The 23,243-nt window shown below is 42.8% G+C and overlaps 1 protein-coding gene across 2 annotated transcripts; it reads right to left on the minus strand.

The window, feature by feature from the left end:
• Positions 1 to 2,888: 2,888 nt before the first annotated feature.
• On the minus strand, positions 2,889 to 19,936 carry vwa7 (von Willebrand factor A domain containing 7). 2 transcript variants are annotated; one of them, XM_075474475.1, is made up of 17 exons: positions 19,882 to 19,936; positions 18,747 to 19,020; positions 18,331 to 18,564; positions 17,992 to 18,088; positions 16,740 to 16,874; positions 16,434 to 16,629; positions 16,099 to 16,268; positions 13,158 to 13,270; positions 8,204 to 8,320; positions 7,777 to 7,980; positions 7,190 to 7,322; positions 5,606 to 5,758; positions 5,404 to 5,496; positions 5,019 to 5,302; positions 4,238 to 4,374; positions 3,846 to 4,005; positions 2,889 to 3,721 (listed from the first exon to the last, which is right to left on the minus strand). In XM_075474475.1, the coding sequence occupies exons 2-17, from the start codon at positions 18,987 to 18,989 to the stop codon at positions 3,161 to 3,163; spliced, it is 3,030 nt and encodes a 1,009-aa protein (XP_075330590.1). In that variant the 5' UTR covers positions 18,990 to 19,020; positions 19,882 to 19,936; the 3' UTR covers positions 2,889 to 3,160. The 2 variants fall into 2 exon arrangements, with proteins under 2 accessions (XP_075330590.1, XP_075330591.1); XM_075474476.1 differs by lacking the exon at positions 19,882 to 19,936 and having other exon boundaries at positions 18,747 to 19,046.
• Between the last annotated feature and the right edge of the window lie 3,307 nt (positions 19,937 to 23,243).

Genomic DNA, 23,243 nt, shown 5'->3' on the forward strand with positions numbered 1-23,243 from the left:
TGTCCCTTTGCTAACCAGACTGTCAGCCTTCCTCTTGAGCGCTCCTCCCACACCATCCGGTGCACCCTTTCCATGGCTAGCCACAAAGAAGTTCCACGTCCCAGCAGTGAATCCTCGTTTGAACAGCTCAGTAGAAAACATGAAAAAATTCCCTCGCCCTCTATACTGAGAGCATGGGCCATCACTGCAAAAATGGATCGTGGAGACCTCTGGATGTGCCCTCTTCACGTAATTGAGCACTGGGGACCAGTGCTGCCAGATTGCTGGTGGGCCCTTTTGTCTTGATGGGGAAATTGTGCAGAAGGACATTGGGTGGGAGGATGTATGTACATAAAGTACACCTGTGTGCAGTGTTGCCTGCTGGTGTGATGCTCCGAAGTGGACTGCCTGTATTTCTGTGCTGTACTCGCAGAGGTAATTTTCAGAAAAGTCAACATGAATTAAGCATTCATGTGCTTTCAAGTCTTGTCTCGGTGCCCTGTAGTGGGTAAACTGATTTTTGATGTTGTATGTGTGTCTCTTAAACCTATACAGCAGCAGGTTCAGCTGTTCCAGCAGTTCTTCTTGTGTGGCCTGGAATTCTTTTTTGACTGTGATTTTGGATGTTTTTCCACTGGGGTCATTCTTGTGCTCCTTATCCACTATTGCCCATTGGAGATAAGTCACTTGACTCTCTGCGTTGTACTGGGCAAGAAAGGTCCTTGCACTTTGAGCATTCTCCATACATGCAGTTTATGTTTTTTGTGTCACATGTGATTGCTTTCACAAGGTCTTCCAGATTGACAGTGCTAATTACCTTCAATTGGTGAAGCTTCTGCACAATAAAACTCAAATTCTCATGCATTTTTGCACATGCATGTGTCGCGATCACTCAGAGTTGGATGAACGACCCAAAAGGGACGGAGCAAACAGAAGAGTGGGTAAGAGATGGACCTTTGTTCTTCGGCTAAAAACTTCATGTGCAAATTTTTCATGGTATCCAAAAGGAACCGTTTCTGTTTTTTGTTTTTCTTCCAGGTGATGGTCTGTCTTTTCCCAGTTGTGATGCGACTTACGTCATCCCTTGAGTAGAAAGCTCTCACACTGCTTATGAAACTATCTGGAACCCCTGTTTTTCCGCTTCCGTTGGTAGGCGTAATTAATCTTCACATTCCTCTCTTTTTTCCATCTTTTCTTTGAAAATCCCAATGAATTTTGAGCCAAACGTTGTAGTCTGTACTTTTCAAGAATTTTTCCTGTTATTACTTTTGCAATTATTTGCCTTTGCTTTTCCCCCTGTGCCTTTTGGTATCTGTTTTGGATGCCCTCCACCAGAGCCTCATGAAACAAAAGAATGGCTGCACGTGGAAGCTGTCTCATCTGTCTTTACTTTTGTGTGTGGAGAAGCATGATTCTTTTTTATACGTTGGACTCGTTTCTTATACTTTTCTGTTTTTTGGGTTTGTTTCTTCAGTAGAACCTGCAGTTCTTGAATTTGTTTCTTAAGGTTCTTTCGTGTTTTTCGGCTTCTTCTCCGCCCTTGATCACATTGCCTAGAAGACACGTGTACAACACTTAATTACACTTTGCAAATGTCAGAATGTAGTGTCACATTAATCTCTACAACCTGATAGTAAATTCTAGTTAAACTCATACTGCGATGCAATCATTTCTACTTTTTATTCGCTACTACATTCTAAATTTGGTTGTTGCACAACACTTTGTTATTACATTGTAAGAAACAGACACATATACACTATTGCATCATTTGCACATTTTCTTTGACACTTGATCAATTTCATAAATTAGACCTGGAAGTGCTTGGTTGTGGATCTACAGCTTGCACTGGTGGTAGCTGGGGGCTGTCTGGAGGGGTAACGAGGTGCTGGTGAGCTTCTTTTCTGTCCTTGATATTATGGTATGTCTCTCTACACTTTTTGCGTCGCCTGCGCTTTTCTCTCTCACTTAGTTCGTTGATCCTTTTCTTCCTGCCTGATTATAGGTCCTCCCTATATTTTTCTTGTTCCTTCTCGAGATATCTTTCCCTCCTCTCTGGGTCAGCATCACGTCGAGCATGATAGCGCCTTTGCTTTTCCGCAGCACTTTGTGGTGGCTTGTCTCCCTGTCAGTATTTATAAATAAGTAAATTCAACTGTATTACTTAAAAATCAGGTGAATAGTGTAATATCAACAGTAGTCACACTAACAAATCACTTAATCAGTGGATTCTACTCACTCCTGTTACTGGTACTCAGTCCTGTTACTCTTTATATGAGTAACAGGACTGAGTTTTTAGCATAGAATTAGCAAATGCATGACAAACAAATGACAACTAAGATATAATTTAGGTAACAGGATAATTGGTTGAGATTGACCTTCTCAGTGATAGTTAAAATATTATCATATATACAGAAAAGTAAATGAGAGAACTTACTTTTGGTCTTCCCATGGCTTTTAGAAGATCCAACTGATGCAACTTCCAGTTGTGCATGTGACTCCCGGAATGTTCCAATTTTTTCAGATGAGGTAATATGTTTGGGTAACAGGACTGAGTGAAAACCCAGGGACAAGACTAAAATGTGTATTTTAACTAAAATATTGTAGATTTATTTTGAAACAAATATATGTAAAACATAGATGGGATATGCAGTCACACAAAAATGCACAAAAAAAACATTTCTTTAGGATTTTATTCATTATATTTCATTGTAAAGTGTAATGTTGTAGAGTGAGGACGGGTGAAAAATGCTGTTTTTTCAGTGTTCAAGTTAGTTTTTATTAATCCTTAATATCATATATCCTAAATTTGCAACTAGATCAATGTGCAGGACACTTTGCTGAATAAGAAAATGTGTTTTAAAGTTAATTTTCATGTGTATTTATATACATAATTTCCAGGGGACGGAAGTTGTAGATAATCAGTTTCAGTGAGTGAATGAAGAGTATTTCATGGATTTCCTGTCACGTTCTTGTGTGACGCATCAGAAATGTTGAGGGGGAAACATGAAAATGGATTAATTCCTCTTTAATTCAGTGCATTTCAAAATGAGCATTTGCAGACTTATAAAGTATCTACATGTCTTTGCAATAAGTGCAGTTTTCAAATTTTATCCACCAAAACAGGACAAATTCCTCCTCTGATTATTGGATGAGTCCACTGAAAGCTTGTAATCACATCAGCTTACCACAGTGGAGACCACAGCAGGCCCAACAACAGGAAAATAAAGCCTGTGACCTTTGTCTGTCCAGTCCCACTGATTTCTGTGCTTCTGTCTGTTAGCTTCCTCTGCAGACCGGATGTTAGATGGCACCGTTTCATGTTTCCAGCTGTGTCCCACACCAGCATCTCTGCCTGAGTGGAGCAGCAGCTGGACGTGTACCTCACCCACAGTGGCTGTGATAAGCCCCGTGCCCATTCAGAAATATTCCGAGGGGGTTCTCCTGTCTTCATTCTGGCCTGGTGGTGGTGATGGTGGTGCTGATGGTGGACTCTACTGGTTGTCTTGTGAACGGGTTGCTGCTCAGGGCCAGCCAGAGTCTCTCCAGAGCTGTCCTCCGTTAATGGCGGGCTGCGAAATAAGGTCAGAACACCCCCACCCTTTTGGAGCTGAAGGGCAGCGAGGCCAGAGCGGCCATTATCTGACACGACCAGAGACACACTCCAGTTGGACTCGTTGCAAATAGCAGGACAGTCTGCGATGACTCGTGCGGCAGAGCAAGATGGTGGAGATGTGTCAGGATCCTGCAGGCGACAGAGAAAACGATCATACAGGAAAGGATTGTACATGTAAAATAGGATGAGGACTCCTGCGTTTATAGCAGAATCCAAAAAGAGAATATTCCAGCCGTCTTCTGTTGTTGCTCACCGGAGGGACCACAGTCAAGTAGGCCACAGCATAGTTTGATTCTGGAGAGTTAAGAGCATGCACAGTGAGCGTTAGGGTGACAGTCAGTCCTGCCTGAGCTGTGGATGGAGTGAGGAGGTCCACCTGACCACGGAAAGACCCATGTTCTTCAACAGGAAACCTGAGGGACAAGATCTCCAAATTCAAAAATGAAATTCTGCCCGCGCAGCACTTCATAAATGAGGTTTTCTTTCAAAAGAATGTCAACGATAGTTTTAACTTCACATTGCTAAGGCAGATTCTTTCCAAGTGTTACGCGACCCCTTACATCTCTAAACTGAATGAGCTTCAAGATAAGCAATGTTGTTCTTTACCTCAAAAAAGCACATTCAGTTCTCCACTCTTCACTTTACCTGTGCGGTCCTCGTGTGTGAAGATATCCACAGTCGTCGTCAGCGATCAAATCGAAGAGTCGAGTGGGGCCGTGGTTCAGGACTACAAAGTCCACTTTTGAACTGTGACCTGGTACAAGGCGGGGGAATGACAACACCTGAAACAATACAGACACGCTCACAGTTGACCATACTCTGAAAAGGGGTTATTGTCATGGTCCATGGTTTTGGGTTTCTCGTTTTCTGTCTTTTGGTTTCTTATTCTTTGCTCTGGTTTAGTTATCTCTTGGTGCTCATGGTTAGTCTTTGCTCTGTGTTCTTGGTTGGCATATTGTTTAAGTTTTATTCCTTGTTTGATTTAGCTTTCAGTCCTAAGTGCAAAATCCCTTTTGCTTGCCTTTACCCCCAGATGTCCTCAGTTGCCATGGTCTTTTCCCCTGGTCTCTTTCACACCTGTGTCCTGATAATCACTCACCTGTTGAGTGAGTGGAGTATGGGGACCTGACTTTAAACAATTCTATAAAACAGAGATATCTAAATTCAGAAAGTGAGGGGATTGAAGAAATGATTGAGGTGCTGGTTAGCAATTGGTAGTTTGACAGTAGTTCAGTCATGGTTGAAAATATGTTATTATTGTATAGCTCTTTCACACTGATGATTTGGGTAAATATGAGCTAAAGGAATTACACAAATTTTATTTTTCCAAAAAAGGAGAAATAAACACCTTTAAAGTATCTTCAATGAACAAATTACAAATTTTTGGTCAGTCCTTGTCTTGATTTGCATTACTACTGATAATCACCTGTATCTGAACATGAGTGGGCTGAACCATCTCAGTGGAAACCCTCTCCAGGTTGTTTCCTCTGCTGTCTTGGCCTGTAAGTCGAACACAGAAGGGAACTGTGGGAACTGAGTCCACCAAGCCCACAAGCTCCTCCAGGGCGTGAAATGGCGATGAGGACGAGCTGTTCAGCTTCACCTGTCGGAAGCTCTCTCCTTCTGCCCCGAGCAGCGTTGCATGACTGAAAGACACCTTCTTATCTGAAGCCAGGCCAGTAACAGCCAGAACCAGGAAGACAGGGGCACCTGGAAATGACATGGTTATAATAATCGTCAAAGTCCCAAGAGTGAGGTTCAATGATACAACTTAATTCTATCAAATCAAAGAAATTAAAGGTATACCTCACCTGCCACAGGACTACCCTCCACTCTGGCGAGACCCGGGTGTGTTTCATTGCTCACAGTGGCAAAATAATACAGGAAATCTACACTGCTGTCAGCTGGTGGTTCAGATCAAAAGAGAAAGCATTTTTAGCCCCAATGCACAGAAAACTTGCAGTCAGATTGAAACACACGAGGTCTGTAATTCGAAATGTTTTTTTCTTCTACCTATTACATCGAATGTGAGGTGTTCTTCACTCTTGGCCTGAAGATTCCACTGTCCAGGTTCTATAGGAGGAAGCAGGCTGATACGGTACAGACCCTGAAAGTGCTCTAACTCAGCCAGCGGACCTTGCGCGCTCAACAGAGACTGACTTTGATCTGACAAGAAAAGAACATTAACAACCAGACTTATTTTTATCGAGTTCAAAGCTGGGAAGTCGTCAGTGGCAGCTGCTGACTTTTAAAACAGGGGAAGCCCATATTACGCGTTCAGGGTTGTAGTGGCTCGTGCCATCCTAAAGCAGAAGATAGCAAAGTTAAAAAGAATTAGTTATAACATAGCTGTGTCTAGTATGACAATTATGCCCAGCAAATACACAGAAAGAAGGTATACACTTTGAAAATTCCCACAGCAAGGCCAAAATCAAGTATGATCGAATCTAAGGCCTGTAAATGGCTGGATCTGTGGCTGGATCAGAATCTGTGGAGCATTTTTTCTCTCTCATGATGGACAAACACTAACTCCAATCATCACGACACAGCCCCTCATATTGACACGCCCACGTCTAATCTACCCCCAGAGACGCCGAGCAGCCTCGGAAGTGATGAGCTTTTGTCGATTTAGCCAGTGATGACCTAGAATTGTAGAAAAAAACTTGACTCTCCCGCCCCCTCCTGAAGCCGGGCAGCCCTCGGCTCGGAAGCCTGGCTGTTAGTGGCGGCTTCATAACATGATTTCCTCAGTGAACGGCGGCGATTTCAGAACAAATCACTTCATTAAGCTACAGGACAACATGTTGTAGCTATGAAAGTAAATGCATATCTTATCTGGGCATATCTTGTGTTTTGTGAATAACTGTTTTATCGTCAATTTAACATTGAAGATGTAGCAATTTCGCCAGAGAATGGGAGAGGCTGTCCGGCTTCCCGTGTTGTCTCTGAATAGCCGCGACTGGAAGTTGTAATTGCAGACTTAAGAGTGTGCCGGAAGCATGTGAGCACATTCAATTACTGGTAATTCACTGTACTAAGTGCAGTTCTCAAATAGCTCTGAGCATAGAGAGAAATAATAACTTTTCCAGTGTCACAATGCTGTGTGTAGCAGTGGTGTAGATGAGGCCGGAGGCAGGTACAAATGATAATCAATAAACATTACTTTATAAATGGTCAACTTAAATCCAAAAATACTGTGCTGAGCTGAGCATGACGCTGAACAAAACCAACATTGCATGAGAAAACCAAGGAAATGAAAAACAAAGATGAGATGGATCTGATTAAAGGCAATTTTTATACCCCTAAGGGAGCTAATGAGAGATGAAGTATTTCATAAACTAGGACCTGCTGTATGGGGAACCAAAAAACAAGACTGAAGTGAGGCAACAGACTGAAGATATGAAACGAGAGCCGATGAAACAGAAGGATGAACTCAGCAAAGGCTACCAGAAAACATGGGAATCAGAATACCACAAACATGGCAAAAATCCACAGACTGCCCAGATGAACAGGAGCTTCCATTAATATCAAATAAAGATTATAGCTTGTGATTTTGCTGCAATGTTTTCCAAAATCTATGCAGGATGTGGAAGTTACCTGATGGACTGGCAAGGGTACAGTCGATCATCGTGCCAGTGATGCGTAGGATGACATTTTTTACTGAGCTGTCAACTCGGAAGGAATGAACAGACATCAACTCTTGATCACTTTCCACATGGAGGAGGGTCACCTGAGGAGGAACGAGGGGGAAAAAAAAGTGTTCTTGGTATGTTAGAGCAAGAAATGCTCCCGCTTCAGAGATTTAAGTAGAGGCACGCAGAGCAACCAAAAACTTATACATGACGTCAGTGGGCATTGCATTCGTTGGGTTTCGTTTGTTTAGTAATACATTTGCCACAGCAACATGGATTGATAGGAATGCCACCCAAAAGAATGCATTTGTTAATAATGTGAAGAATGTGTAATTAATTGTGAGTATGTTTCCTCTCATATTTTCTAATTCTTCTACATATTTACTATTTTTGTGGAACTCTCATCTTTCCGTAGACTGACGGGCAAGCATTTTCAGAACAAGTTCAATATTACTGTGTTACTGGCTAATTTTTTACGCGTAATGTAATGCTTTTCTGGAATTGGAGTTAGTGTGTAACGCTGATCCCCATCAGAGGGTCTTATAGTTGTACCTTGTCCACAGCGGTGTTGTCCTCCACTATAGTTGAGACCTTGTGGATGTCCGAGTTGGTGGTGAATATGGTCAGTCCTCCAGACAGGGAGGACAGGGAAGAGTAGAGAGAGAAACGATCAGGGGACAAATATTCCTTACTCCTCCTCCTCCTCCTCTTCCTCCCTTCTGTGTAGTTGGGGTCTTCGGTTAGGAGGAATGTGATCTTTGAGAATGTCAGATCAGAGCTTTTATGACGGTTGAGCAGAAAAGAAAAAGAAAACTTCTCCATCACACGCGAGTGGGATGTATTCATGAAAGTTCATTTTTTAGAAAAAATCTGTGCCGACGTGTACTTCACAGGAATAATTGAAGCAATTTGAACACTTGTCTGCTAACGTATAAGCTGTTACAATGCACCTTTTCATTATTTTGGAAGTTCAACTCACCTTGCTCTGTTTCTCAAGAGCGAGGGCCTTCACGGCATCAAACAGATGAGCGTCCTTGGGGGAAGCATCGGTAAATACAAAAATTTCTGACAGGGGCGGACAGTGTGTGAGGGCTAGCTAAAAAACACAGAGAGAACATGTTAGTTGCCACATATAGGGGAAAACGCATGGTTTCAGCAAATGTTGTGAATTAGTGAGTGTGTAGAAGATAAGCTGAGCTTCAAACGGCATGAAATTAAAGTCGGTACCTTACATTTTTATACCAATTTAGGCAAGATCAGCGTGCTACTTAGAAAGAGAAAGAAGCTTAAAGTTCAGGCATTTTTAAGAGATCTTAGCTCTCAGATCATTTTTATCATGGTCTCAGACATTAATAAGCTTCTTACGGCCATGGCTTACTCACAGTCATTGTTAACAAAGACCAGGTTATGAAAATCTTACAGCTTTATAAAAACTGCCATCAGTCGGCAGCCTATCACTTTAGGGTTTAAAATAACTGATGCGCACAAAGCAAAACAGCAATATAAGAGGCAAGCAGCTGGTTCTTCCATGATGCAATTATGTAATGGCAGTTAAAAGGATGACTAGAGATTTTTGATCTGATAGATTAAAAAATAAAATAAAATAAATTCTAGATACAACTGTTTATGTGACAGCAAATCAAAAACCACATTTGACTGTCAAAAACCCTCAATATGATTCAACAAAAGCCATCTTAAATTAAATCCCATTATCCTTAAACCTCCTAAAACTGATGACTGCAATAAAAACTATGTAGTAAAACATGCATGGTATTTTACACCCCCTACCTACTCAAATAGAACATTATTGTATGCTATGTATTTGTTTTTGCAGTTTGAGATTGTGTTGATTTCTTATAATTTCACTTTATTCTGAAATGATAAACTTAGTTATTGATATTTGACTGTTACGGACTGTTACCCTTTAACTATACTTGAATTCTGTTGCCATATATTATACTGTATATGCCATATATAGTTTCTAAAAGTAGAATGGCAAGGCAAGGCAAGGCAAGGCAATTTTATTTGTAGAGCACAATTCATACACAGGGGCAATTCAAAGTGCTTCACAGCTACATAAAATCACAAGAAGGCAATAAAATCATTAAAAAGAAATTAAAAACAAAATAAAGAAATTAAAAACCTATTAAAATAATCATTAATTAATTAAAAAGCAAAGAGTGCAGATAAAATACTTTCAGGTGTCAAATGCACAGCTAAATAGAACTGTTTTCAGCCTGGATTTAAACATTGTCAGAGTTGAGGCCTGTCTCACATCTTCTGGAAGACTGTTCCAGATTTTAGGAGCATAAAACTGAAACGCAGCCTCACCTTGTTTAGTCCTGACTCTGGGCACTAGCAGGAGACCCCTCCCTGAGGTTCTCAGAGCCCGAGTTGGTTCATATGGCTTTAACATGTCAGAGATGTACTTTGGCGCTTGACCATGAAGAGACTTGTACACAAGCAGAGCTGTTTTAAAGTCTATTCTCTGAGCGACAGGAAGCCAGTGCAGAGACCTGAGCATAGGACGAATATGGTCGTGTTTCCTGGTTCTAGTCAGGACTCGAGCAGCAGCGTTCTGGATGTACTGCAGCTGTCTTATAGCCCGTTTAGAGAGCCCAGTGAGCAGGCCGTCACAGTAGTCTAACCTGCTGGAGACAAACCGACTCTTCTTTCCTCCATGGCGCCCTTTGCCTACTTTTAACCATTCTAACCTTGACAGGAGCAATGGTATCCAAAACATTTAAGAGACTTGATGTGTAAGAGTTCAACAGATCATCAACATCAGAACACAGGGTGTTCTCAAACCTAATCATTTCCATAAACTGTGTCCCTGTTCTGTCATTTATGAGTCTTCCCCGAACAACTGCAGACCCAGCTGCTGATTTGGGTAAAGTAGACAGGTCGAAGAAAACACAGAAATGATCAGATAAAGCAACATCGACGACATCCACGTTTGAAATAACAACACCCCTTGAAATGAGCACATCTAGAATGTGCCCTCTGTTGTGGGTGGGCTCAGTCACATGCTGAGTTAGACCAAACATTTCAAGGACAGCAGTGAGCTCTTTAGCTTCCTTGTTATGCGCTATGTCCACATGCACATTCAAGTCCCCTGTTATGACTAAACAGTCAAAAGCAGTGCACACAATTGAAAGTAGTTCAGTAAAATCATCAATAAAACAATTCTGTGGTGGTTTATAAATGGTGATATAAAGTATGGAAGATTGTTTTATCTCCATTTTGAATGACACATACTCAAATGATGAAAAAAACCCAAATGACAACTTGTGGGTGGGTATATTGTCCGTGAACATGGCACAAACACCCCCACCCCTCTGGTTTTCTCGTGTTTCAGACACAAAATTGAAGTGAGGTGGACTAGACTCAATCAGGACTGCATTTGCTGTGTTTTTGTCGAGCCACGTCTCAGTTAAAATGATGATTCTTCGATGATTCTTTGAGGATAGAATTCTTGATCTTGCCATGTTTGGCGTGAGAGGAACCATTTTAATCCCCGATTTCACAAAGCTTTCAAGGTGATCAGGAAATCTCCTGGGTGACGGTGGAGAAGAGAACGATGGTGAAACATCTCTGGAGGGTGTAGATGCAGCAGGTGGGTCCCAGGCCTGTGGTGAGGGCCGTGGTGAAGGCGATGGTGGAGCTGCTGAATCCTGTGTTCGGGATGCTGGAGGTGCTGCTGTGGCTGCTGTGGCTGAATCCTTTGCTGGGTCCTTGGGTGGCGAGGCAGGAGCTCTTCTCTGGCTCGTCTTCTCTCTCGGCGGCAGCACAGGACCCAGTCCTGGTCCTGGCCCCTTCTCATGCCTCAGAGCGTGGAGGAGATTATCCGTCAGTCGTCTCACTCCACCTCTGTTCAGGTGTGGGCCTTTTCTTTGAAACAGATCATCTCTTTGCCAGAAAAGATTAAAGTTCTCAATGAAATGCAGTCCTCTGGACTCACAGACTTTGGACAGCCATGTGTTCAACTGAAGCAGCCGGCTGAATTTGTTGATCCTCCTGTCGATGTTTGGGAGAGGTCCACTTATGAATGTTGGTATTGTCACTTTATCAAGACTCTCAAACAGTTTCTCAAAGTATTTTTTTAAGATTTCAGACTGATTCTCTCTGATGTCCACTGCACCCACGTGCACAATCAGCTGTTTCACCCCTTGGTGTTTTGCCAGTACCTCTGGTAGTAATCTTGTGATGTCAGAGACAGTGGCACTTGGATAGCTGCATGTAACCATTCTGTTTATGTTTATATTAGATATGGCTCCGTCTCCAAGCACAAGAGTATCTTTGACCTTGACACTCGGCACAGTTTCTCTGTCCATCTGCTGCTTTGTACCGCCTCTCTGTCTGTTACACTCAGTCACATTTGGCTCTGACAGTGGTAAAAATCTGTTTGTTAACTTTATTCCGGGTGATGTTACATATCCTCTGTTGATACCAACAGTTTGACGATGGGAGGCAGAGCCTTCAGTTATCAGGCCCCTCTCTTGTGGACTAAGCTGCCAGTAAATGTCCGGGAAGCAGACACCCTTTCCACTTTTAAGACCAGGCTTAAAACTTTCCTTTTTTGTAAAGCTTATAGTTAAGGATGGCTCAGGTGATCCTGAAACATCCCATAGTTAAGCTGCTATAGGCCTAGACTGCTGGGGGAGCTCATCTGTCACACCTTTCCTCACTTTACTCTCTTTTTCCCCCGTTTAATTTCTCAAATGATATTATGTACATGTGACATTATTGTGGTCATTAACTCGTGTTTCCCTGTTCCAACAGATATCCATTGAATGGTGTTACAGTGTTTTTTCCCGCTCTTTTCTGTCTTCTCAAACCCCAGCTGGTGGAGGCGGATGGCCACCCTTCCTGAGTCTGGTTCTGCCAGAGGTTTCTTCCTGTTAAAAGGGAGTCGTTCCTTTCCACAGTCGCCTCAGGCACGCTCAGGACGGGAGATTGGACCGAAGACAAGTTTCACTGCAATCTGTTTCCTTAGCTGGGAAATTGTTTTTGAATTGGCTCTATATGACTGAATTGGATTATTTTATAAACAATTATGATTACAATGAATTGAATTCCAATTGGCTTGAATTGGACTTTATTATTTAAGTGCCTTGAGATGATATTTGTTGTATTTGGCACTATATAAATAAAAATTAATTGAATTGAATTGAATTGAAGTACCATGAGGTTTCTCATCTGATCACTGTTCCGCTGCACTCATATGACTTTCACGAATAAGCTACCAGAAGGTCACCCATCCAGTGTCGTCACCACAAAATGAACTGTCAAAGTGTGCTAATGAACGTCTTAACAACACTGATAATGTTAAAATACAGCCTTTCTGCTGCAGTGTGAGGAGCAGCTACAATAATACAGTAGTTGTAGTCATGAGGGGCTCAAATTGATAATAAAGCTTTTAGAGGACTGTAACAGCTGTCACTCAGGGAAAAGCTACCTGCTGTTGCGCCAGGTTGACTGACGCACTACTCGGAAGGGAAAAGGGATTATGCATATCAAAATCTCACAAATCTTCACAAAACAGTGAGCAAAGCCATGTTTGGATGAGTGACACATCTTAGAATTTGCAGTGAGCTGCCCTGGAACGCACTGGGAGCTGAAATGCAGTTCATGGCTTTGGTTTCCAGCCTGGCACCACATCCTTTTTCTTTGCAGTTGCTTGACATTTTTGCAGGCTTTTAATGGCATCTTTGTGGCCTCTTCAACACGAAGAGGTGTACATGTGCAAGGCTCACGTGGATATTTGTTTTTATGACAGTGGTGCTACAACCTGTCCACTGTAGGGGGAGCCCAAGAGTAAAACATTCTCAGTGTTACTTTAACTGGACTTTTGCATGACACTCTACAGCCATGACTACTGTCCTTGCGGTCAGACACATGCAAACACACTGATGTTTAGCATCTTAATTCACCTGAATGGCAGAAAGGCACATCTCTGGTTCGTCTCCTCCTCCCAGAGCCATCAGGCTCTCCATGTGCTCCATGAAGTGGTTCGGATCATCAGCCTCATACACCGGTCCTACCTCTGCAGAATACAGCATACAGCCATATTTAGACAAACAGATATTTTTATTTAAAAATTACCTTCAAGATGACTAGCCGTGGTGGAGGATATTGGGATCGTATCAGAGCAGCTGGGGGACAGATTTTTATGGACAGATGAAACTAAGATCACCCAGTATCAGAATGACTGGAAAGAAACTTGGAATGGTTAATAACCATGGTAACCTGGTAAACATGCATGCATGGTGTTCACTCATGAAGTTACAAAAGACAGAAGCAGCTGGAAGAATTCTGAAGTGTACAGTGAAATACGGTTCCGTCTGATCCTGTTTGATGCAGCAAAGTTGACTGGATGGTGCTTACAAAGAACAGCTGGAAAATGGATCCAGGACTTTTTGTAAATGGGATATCCGGCTATGGAAGAATCTGTTTAATCACCATTTATCTACAAATCTACGCTGAAAAGATTAAAAACAGCCTTTCAGCCAACGATCCAGCGTCAGTGTGGAGAGGCCTGCAGTCCATCACCAACTACAGGAGACCATCCCCAAACACTGCAGCGAATCATCAACTGGCTGACGAGCTGAATGTGTTCTACTGCAGGTTTGACACATTCACACCTCTCCACCTCCCCCCCCCCATTGACATCACCTGCCACTCTGCCACCTCTCCCCTCTGACCCCCCACCAGCACTCACGATCTGTGAAGAGGATGTTCTGTCAGTTTTTCACAGACAAAAGATCAGGAAGGCACCCGGCCCAGATGGTGTGTCACCTTCCTGCCTGAAGGTCTGCGCTGACCAACTGGCCCCCATCTTCACCCGGATCTTCAACAGATCCCTGGAGCTGTGCGAAGTCCCCTCATGCTTCAAACTCTCCACAATAATCCCGGTCCCCAAGAAACCCACCATCACAGGACTGAACGACTACAGGCCTGTTGCCCTCACATCTGTAGTCATGAAGTCCTTCGAGAGACTGGTGTTGAGGTACCTGAAGGACATTACAGACCCCCTGCTGGACCCCCTGCAGTTCGCCTACCGAGCAAACAGGTCAGCGGATGATGCCGTTAACATGGGACTGCACTACATCCTGCAACACCTCGACTCTGCAGGGACGTACGCCAGGATCCTGTTTGTCGACTTCAGTTCGGCGTTCAACACCATCGTCCCAGCCATCCTCCGCAACAAACTCACCCAGCTCACTGTGCCCTCCTCCACCTGTCAGTGGATTACAAACTTCCTGACTGACAGGAAGCAGCAGGTGAGGCTGAGGAGCATCACATCCAGCACCCGGACCATCAGCACAGGTGCCCCCCAGGGGTGTGTACTCTCCCCACTGCTCTTCTCCCTTTACACCAACGACTGCACCTCAAGAGACCCGTCTGTTAAACTCCTGAAGTTTGCAGATGACACAACAGTCATCGGCCTCATCCGGGACGGTGATGAGTCTGCATACAGACGGGAGGTTGAACGGCTGGTCTGCTGGTGTGGTCAGAACAATCTGGAGCTGAACACGCTAAAAACAGTGGAGATGACATTGGACTTTAGGAGAAGCCCCCCCACTCTGCCACCCATCACCATCACCAACAACGCAGTGTCTGCTGTGGAATCCTTCAGGTTTCTGGGCCCCACAATCTCTCAGGACCTGAAGTGGGAGACCAACACAGTCACTACCATCAAAAAGGCACAGCAGAGGTTGTACTTCCTGCGGCAGCTCAGGAAGCTCAACCTACCTAAGGAGCTGCTGATCCAGTTTTACACCGCCATTGTTCAGTCTGTTCTCTGTTCATCCATCACCGTTTGGTTCGGATCAACCACCAAACAGGAAAAAAACAGACTGCAACGGACAATAAGGTCTGCAGAGAAGATTATTGGTGTCAGCCTGCCCTCCATCCAGGATCTGTACCTGTCCAGAGTCAGGAAACGGGCAGGTAACATCTCTGCAGACCCATCACACCCTGGACACAAACTGTTTAAACTCCTCCTTCTGCTAGGCGCTACAGAACTCTGTACGCCAAAACAACAAGACACAGGAACAGTTTCTTCCCTCAGGCTGTCTCTGTGTTAAACAGCTAAAACCGGACTTCAGTGTTTCATCCTTGCACCATACACCAATTTGCACTTCTGATTTAATCTTGTTCTATGTCTATTTTTTTGTAATTGTTGCACTAAAGAGAGTGAGGTGTAACCGGAGTCAAATTCCTCGTGGGTGTCCACATACCTGGCAATAAAAAGCGATTCTGATTCTGATTCTGATTCTGATTTACCATACATTTGAGCCATCACAATGGTTCTACATATTAAAGAGATCCATTTCATGTATCTTGCCACAACACAAGTGTATATAGACTTGAATTAAAGCTAAGACTATGTGCTGAAAGTGGAAATATGTTTTCATAAACAGCTAAACTAGAAAAAAAAATTTTAGAGCAAAACTGTACGTAAGACTGTGAAGACACTCTTGTTGTGTCTGAAGTAAAGACTAAGGTCACCACACAGCTCTATGCCACTATTATTGTTTTTTAAAAGTGAACAGTAAATGGAGATATGTACTGGTATATATGTTCTCAATCAGTTTCAGAAATGCCATAAAGTGAGCTTTTGTTGACTCCAGGCCAGCTGTTTTACTCCGTTTAAACTCTTTAAAAAAAAAACCTGAGAGGCAGGAATGGGGATCAACCAAAACACACAAACAATATCAACTATCTGACAAAGAATCAAGGAGATATATATACTGAGGGAGATCATGAAAAGCCTGTCGCTGCTGTGTGGCGACAGATAACTTGGAGTTTTGATGAGCAGTCAAAAAAACGACAGCATATTGTCTTTTCCTAAGCTCTTTTTCCAGTCACCTGGGTCATGGAAGGGCACAAGTACAAAGGTGCCAGGCTGCTTGGTGCGTTTGGCTTGGCGCTGGATGATGGAGTGAGCTCTGAGTCGAGCGGCGGTGATCTCCTCAAACATGCTGCCTGTGGTGTCCATGACGAACACCAAGGCAGGGACCTGTTTCACACTGAAGAGCCTGTACAAGATGTTTAAAAGTGAAGTACATGCACATACATATACAGAAGTAGTACTGCTTCTGAATATACTCAGAATATTTAAATGTTGTAACGTGATGTATTGGGGGAAATTGTGGGTGTATATTACTCAGAGTTTTTCTATGCTGCCAGTGGCTGAAGCTTACTTGAGGAAGTTTTTGTGGCCCACAGTGTCTTTGAGGTCTCTCAGTACACTAAGGGTGGCTTCAGTAGCCAAAGCGGCAGCTTCGACATGGAGGTAATGATGAGGGGAAAAGAATGGTGATGTGCTGTCTTTGTTGATTCCCCCTCTGGCACTCAAATACCTACTGAGGTCCATAATACCTCCATGGCTACATTTGCCTGGAAGAGAAAGAGTTTCTTTGCTGACTTTGTAGACTGAATTTAGGTGAAAAAACACTTTAAAATGAAAAAAAACGAGACCACGCTGTTACAGGTGGCTGAAGCTATACCCTTAGGTTTACGAGGGGAAGTACTGAAGTAGCCAGTTGTGAGCAGCTGGGAGTTGTCCTGTGTGTCTGACAGCGTTGGCAGGAGGTTGGTTCGGCATGTGGTGGTGAAGCACTCCATACATGTCGGAGTGTCTTCTGCAAACAGACAGAATAGTTGCTCAGTGCTGTATTTAATTTGCTCACCTGAGATTTTTCCTTACTGTGCGCCGAAGGTCTTTTCTTTACTATGAAATTTGCTTTTGGTGAGCTTTTGCTACAGTATACAGCAGCTGCATTTCAACTTAATCAAAAGCCTACATCATAACAGATATACTCTTCAGTGTCAATGTCAAGAACAGCAGTACGGTCAAGTAATGGGAAAACAAGCCATGGTACATAAATTACATACCATGACATACTGACTGCCAGCGTGTTTCACTCAAAGAAATGCATTTCGGCTGCTTGCTGGTGTGGAGCAAAACACAAGGCAAACGAGAAAAGACATCAGCAATGGTCTTAAAGAAGCAATTGCCTCTGCCCATCAATCTAGGAGGGATTATAAGGCCATTTCCAAACAGTGTGGAGTCCATCATTCTACAGTCGGTAACGATTATCCACAGGTAGAAAACATTCAAGACAGTTGACAGTCTTTCCTGGTGTGGATGTCCCAGCAAATTCAGCCGAAGGTCAGACTGTGCAATGCTCAGAGAAACTGCAAAACTGTTCGGCAAAAGTCAAACACAGAATATCAACTCAATCACCTCGTACCGACTGTCAAGTGCGGTGGTGGAGGGGTGATGATTTGGGCTTGTTTTTCAGCCACAGGACCTGGAAACCTTGCAGTCGTGGAAATGAGCATAAACAGGCACATAAAGGATGCACTGTGCAGATTTCTGCGACACTAAACATCAGCACAATCCTAGTTTAGTTTACAGGTATTCAACCTCTTAGATTTGCTGCCATCTTTGGCTTTTATACTGTTGTGAGCTAACTAACCAGAAAATATGTTTGTCTTAAGTTAGTTAAGGAGAAAAATAGAAGCCTGTTTATGCAATCTTTTTAAGTAATGAATCACCTACACTGTAATAGATAAAACCCCAATAGATGCAAACTAATGTAAAGCTACTGTAAATGAAAAGTGCAACTTCAGCAAATCACTTTTTTTTTAACTAAACCCATATAAAGATGCATCATCTCCCAGGCTTAGGATGACTTTCACGTGTGTTATAAAGTTGTTATAGTGTGTAATAGAAAAAAAAAATCAATGAACTACCTTTAGCTACAGGGATGGCAGGTTCCTCTGGCTGCAGAAGGTGGAGGTAAATTGATCTTTTGCCCATCTCCACCCAGTTACTGTGGCTGTAGAAATCCTGACATAACAGAAGTTTTGAATAAAAAAACAAACAAAAAAAACAATGGTGTTTTTTTCTTTCTTGTCAGACCCATATGAATTAATTGCCAAGTGAAGATTTCAAATGATTTAATACCCAGACTAAAGTCCAAACAAGCTTTGATGCAAAGTGTAGCTGACAAACTAATTTTCTTTAAACATAATTTAGCAAATCAGAAACTCGTAAACTGATCAAATCTCAATGCCATTTTCAGAATGTACCTGCAGGGAATGGAATAGCTGACCCAAGCTGTAACGGGCGCTCTGGTACTCTTTGGCCCGTACTGAGAGCACAATCTGCGTCCAGAATTGCCTTAACATGGAAATGGAGCCTTCGACATGCTCTGAATCAAAGTGGTAGACGGGGTCAGACTTGGTGGAGTTCAAGAAGTCCATGGCAGCATTAGAGTTGACGACCTCTCTCACGGCTCTCCAGAAGCCACGGCCTAGTCTGGTCTGGGAAGGAATTAGATGTTCTTGTTCTGTACTTAGTTGCCACAATGGACAGTTGTACTTTTTGCATACTTTGAAACTGATACAGTTTTACTTCGGCACTGTTCTCATTTTCCTATTTTATCAGCCACTGATGCTGGCTTACAAATATGCGCAGTAATCATCCACAGCCAACATGAACTCACCTCTTCCTCTGCATGGTGCTCCTGGTGTTTTGCGTTGGCCCTCAGAACCTCCAGGGTTACATTGTAGATAGCCTGCTCTGTAATGTACTGATGTGTGTATGAGTCCCAGGACAGCGTTAACACTCGGGACCAGAAGTTTGGGAGGAAGCCCGTGCATGGTAAAGCCAGAAGAAGAAGGTAAGCGAGAATAAACCAGTGCCCCTGCTTCCCACTTCCTTCCCAGTTTCTTCTGACCTGTGACATTATGCACTGGATAGAGCAGGCCACATCCTACCTGTTGAAAATTAAAGGGGCAGCTAGATGGATAGCAAACATCATAGTCATAAAGAGCTCTGTGGAGCTGAGGGGAACTAAAGAGTTAGTGTGCCTGTAGTTGTTCATATATAAGCTTAAAAGCTGTGCAGGATTTTGCCATGATTATATAAAAAGTATTTCCCGCTACCTAAAAGAAAGGATTTCAATTGACCAGACCCCTACTGTTCACTAACGTTTTGTGCTAATTTGATCATCTACCAGTCATCCGTGTGTGCTTTTCTGTCATCACCCACTCCTTACCACCACCCCCGATTCCCCTGCTTCGATTTTTTTTTCTCAGCCTTGTCTGTACAGAGGTTCCTATTGTTCTCTGTCATCTTTATTCAGGCTCAATTCTTGGGGTTCGCTCTCACAGTCTCTGCTTTTACAAGGGGGACACTGAAACAAAGCAAGAGGCCTGTAAACAAGGGTTCCCTCCACTCTGCCAGGCTCCACTCAACAAATCAGTTTCAAATGGATGGTATGGTCTCATAAAATCAGAGGCTGCTGTCCTTTATTTTTCACGAATGAGCCTAAACACATGCATGTAAAAGCATTTTTTTTTGTTTGTTTTTAAATAATTAGACAAGCACAAGTTGGAAATAGTAGGTCACTTTACACTATTTGTCATCATCCTTTTCCTAATTTGATGATCTGGTACACCTAACCTCCCCCATCATCACAGTGTAAAAATGCAAACAACTTACCACCACTTTTACGTCCTACCATCCCTACACCTGCTTCACTTTTTTATTATCACAGCCTGCATATGATTAGCCAAATACTGACACTTTCTCAAAGCTGCAGTTGCGCTCAAAGCACTTAATAAAAGCTTTCTTACCTCAGTTCGTCTCGGATGTTGTTCTCGGTCTTCGGAGCTTTGTTGGAACAAGATGTCACAGATGTGCAGCAAAACACCAAAAATGAAGGCTCATTTAACCACGTAGACTTTCACCACAACCTGTCAGCAGAGAAGCCTTTCCCTCGTGTCACACAGCATTTCTGTCTGTGTAGCAAAAATATTGAGTCTTCACACTTGTTTGTCCTTGGATTCTTGTCTCTGGCTGGCACCTCAGTCCAGAAAACGTATACATAAGATACAAATGGAAAGAGCAATTCGTTGAGCTTGGCTAAAAGTCTGGTTGCTAACGTGTGATCTTGAGTATGTTTCTTAGCATTTTATGGGGTAGAAGACCTCTGGTCATAGTTTCCCTACAGACTTGCTTTTGCCCCTCCTTACCCCCCCATTAATCCACGGTGCATTGATTGACTACAATAGGGCCGCATATATTACTCATCAGGGTGTTTAGCTTGGGCCTTCCCCAACCCCCCCATGCTCTCCATCCATCACTCTCATTTTTCTTAACAACAACCCCCCCATAAAGAAGAATACTGCTTGTCACAACTTCAAACACCACAAATCCTTCCTCTCTGGCTGGTCACCCTGACTTTTAATGGCATTGCAAAGCCGGACATCAGTGATTGAGGAAGCCTTGAGGCAGTGCTGAGGTAAACTCTTCTGTGATAAAGCAGAGGAGGAACTTCTGCTGCTTCAGAGATTTGTCTGTTCGATCAGAATCATTTCATCCCCTTTTAGCCAAGAAGTTGCAAGAAAGTTTTATCACTGCATGTAAACAATCTCTAAAGGAGATCTCTAATGCACAAGCACAAGTGAAAGTAAATCAGTGAGAACTGCTTGGAGAAGGAAGAGCAGGGGAGTGGGGCGGTTTTTCTGCTAAACCCCGGAGCTTACTGGAAGCCAAACACAGTTTTTTGTTTCTCGTTTCACATGTGGGAAGGTAAAGTTTGGCTCATCACTGAAGCTTTTATCTGCCTTTGCAGTCAACCCAGCTGAACCACAATGAGATTGCTGCCCCTCATATAAACCACATACTGCAAGAAACTCTCCAGTGTGCTCTCACACACTGGATAGTTTTAGAGAACTGTTAGTTATGCACGTGTATGTATAACTTCTCAGAAAAACACATCAGAGTTATCTGTATTTAACACTGATGAGTTTAGTTATACCTTTTTCATTCTTTTTCTTTTTTGTTTTTACAACGGCGGCGGGGTTTAGGGTTGATACCATCTGCTTTGGGCACATTTCTTAAACCTCGTCTGTGAAAAAATAGGTCATGCTTGCCCTCAAATGCAAGAAAGACAAAAGAACAACGTGTACTAAAGGCTACTACTTTGAATTATGTGTGGACAAACGTATCAGCCTAACATCAGTATAGGCCAATATTCATCTGGTTGAGTTGCACTGACTTTGCCTTGAAAAATGACAAGATTTACACAGAATTTTCGGTTCAAATAAATTTGGTTAAATTTAATTCGGTTCAGTTCAGTTCAATTCAATTAAATTCAATTCTATAATTCTTTCTTTAAAGGAAGAGTATATTGCTGCAGTATTGTTAAAGATACATAACATATAACATATAGAACATAATAAATAAATAAAATGATCAGCGGATAAACATTCAGAATGTTGAAGCGTAGCAGAGAGTTGTAGTAGAAGTCTTCAGAGATCACCATGAAAGGAGGGTTTTGTAGCATGGCAACAACTCAGCTGACAGTGTAACACAGCTGCACTGTCTTTGTAGACAACAGGAACTCACAGCCAGCAGTTCAGCAGTTCTGTCTGCCCACATAGTAGAGAGGTGTTAGAGCTGCCAAGCTGCCAAGTCTTGCTGAAAAAAAAAAAATAGAACTTCCTGATATTTCTATGGCCTCTTCATCAAAGGTCCAAGCTTGTACATTTAATCTCGCATTTTTCATAATCCCATCCCATTCTTCATCCATTGGGTTTAACATGACGCCGGCCCACCGTTTGCAGCTATAACAGCTTCAACTCTTCTGGGCGAGCTTTCCACAAGGTTTAGGAGTGTGTTAATGGGGATTTTTGACCACTGTTTCAGAAGGGCATTTATGAGGTCAGACACTGATGTTGGACGAGAAGGCCTGGCTCACAGTCTCTGCATGGATGTGCTCATCCATGTCTTTATGGACCTTCCCTTGATGCGCAGCTGGTGCGCACTCATGTTGGAACGGGAAGGGGCCATCCCCAAACTGTTTCCACAAAGAGTATGAAATTGTCCAAAATCTCTTGGTATGCTGAAGCCTTCAGTTCCTTACACTGGAACTAAGGGGGCCAAGTCCAGCTCCTGAAAAACAACCCCACGCCATAATCCCCCCCTCCACCAAACTTTACACTTGGCACAATGCAGAGACAAGTACCGTTCTCCTGGCAAGAAGCAAGAAGCGTGATTCGTCACTCCAGAGAACGGACGGGGTCCAGTGGCGGCGTGCTTTACACCACTACCTCCAACACTTTGCATTGCACTTGGTGGTGGCTTGGATGCAGCTACTCGACCATGGAAACCCATTTCATGAAGTTCATGAAACATTCACTCCTTGGAGGAAGGTTGAGTCTTTAAAATCCTCCCAGTTTTCTTCCAAAAGTTCCTTTCTAAAAGGTTTTCATGGAGGTTTTACTTGGCAGCAAGAGGCTTTTGTATAAGTAGATATGTTTATTTAATTCCACTTTTCTAATAAAGATGAACATTTATTTCTTCTTCTCTTTAATTAGAAGACATCTTCACTCCTTGGAGGAGGGTCCATCCTTTTAAATCTTCACAAGTTTTCCTCCAAAATTTCCTTTCTAAAAGGTTCTGAAGGAGGTTTAACTTGGTGGCAAGAAGCTGTTGTATAACAGAAATGGATGGAGGACGCGGAGGCGTGAAGCGGCTGTTGGGTTATTTGGATATTTAATTAACAGAAGCCATGTGAGGAGTTTGTGTGAGCCGTACAACTCATGGATGTCTCAAACACGACTGAATCCTACCACATAGTAATAATATATGACGGACTACACAGCGGATGGTTTAAACTTCAACAAGTGCTGCATCTGAAAGCCTCGTTATTTCGATTTGTTAAGTAACATATTCCTTTTAAGAATGAGAACTGGCTGTAAAATGATTGGATAGGAGTAAATGATACAATATTCCCTATTCCCTGACAAAATGACTATGAATACTCAAGTAAAGCAGCTTTGTTTCACAGGACACGATCGAACTGTTATTTTCCATCAATGTCCCAAACAAAGTGACAATACGACACGTCCTGTTTAAAAACAGAAGAAAATGACGAATTCATGACAACAAGAACTCAGTTTTTACATGGATTGAGTTTTTTTAGAATTGA

This window comes from Odontesthes bonariensis, chromosome 9, assembly GCF_027942865.1.
Source record: "Odontesthes bonariensis isolate fOdoBon6 chromosome 9, fOdoBon6.hap1, whole genome shotgun sequence".
In the NCBI taxonomy this organism is placed as follows: Eukaryota; Metazoa; Chordata; class Actinopteri; order Atheriniformes; family Atherinopsidae; genus Odontesthes; species Odontesthes bonariensis.

Bases quoted from the DNA above. Each gene is read 5' to 3' on its own strand.
- vwa7 (XM_075474475.1), bottom strand. From the start codon at position 18,989: ATGTCACAGGTCAGAAGAAACTGGGAAGGAAGTGGGAAGCAGGGGCAC. The intron at 8,321-13,157 runs GTGAATTAAGAT...TGTGTTTTTTAG, and splicing joins TGTGCCTTTCTGCCATTCAG to CTAGCCCTCACACACTGTCC. The intron at 5,759-7,189 runs GTAACTTCCACA...TTTTCTTGTCAG, and splicing joins TACCCTTGCCAGTCCATCAG to ATCAAAGTCAGTCTCTGTTG.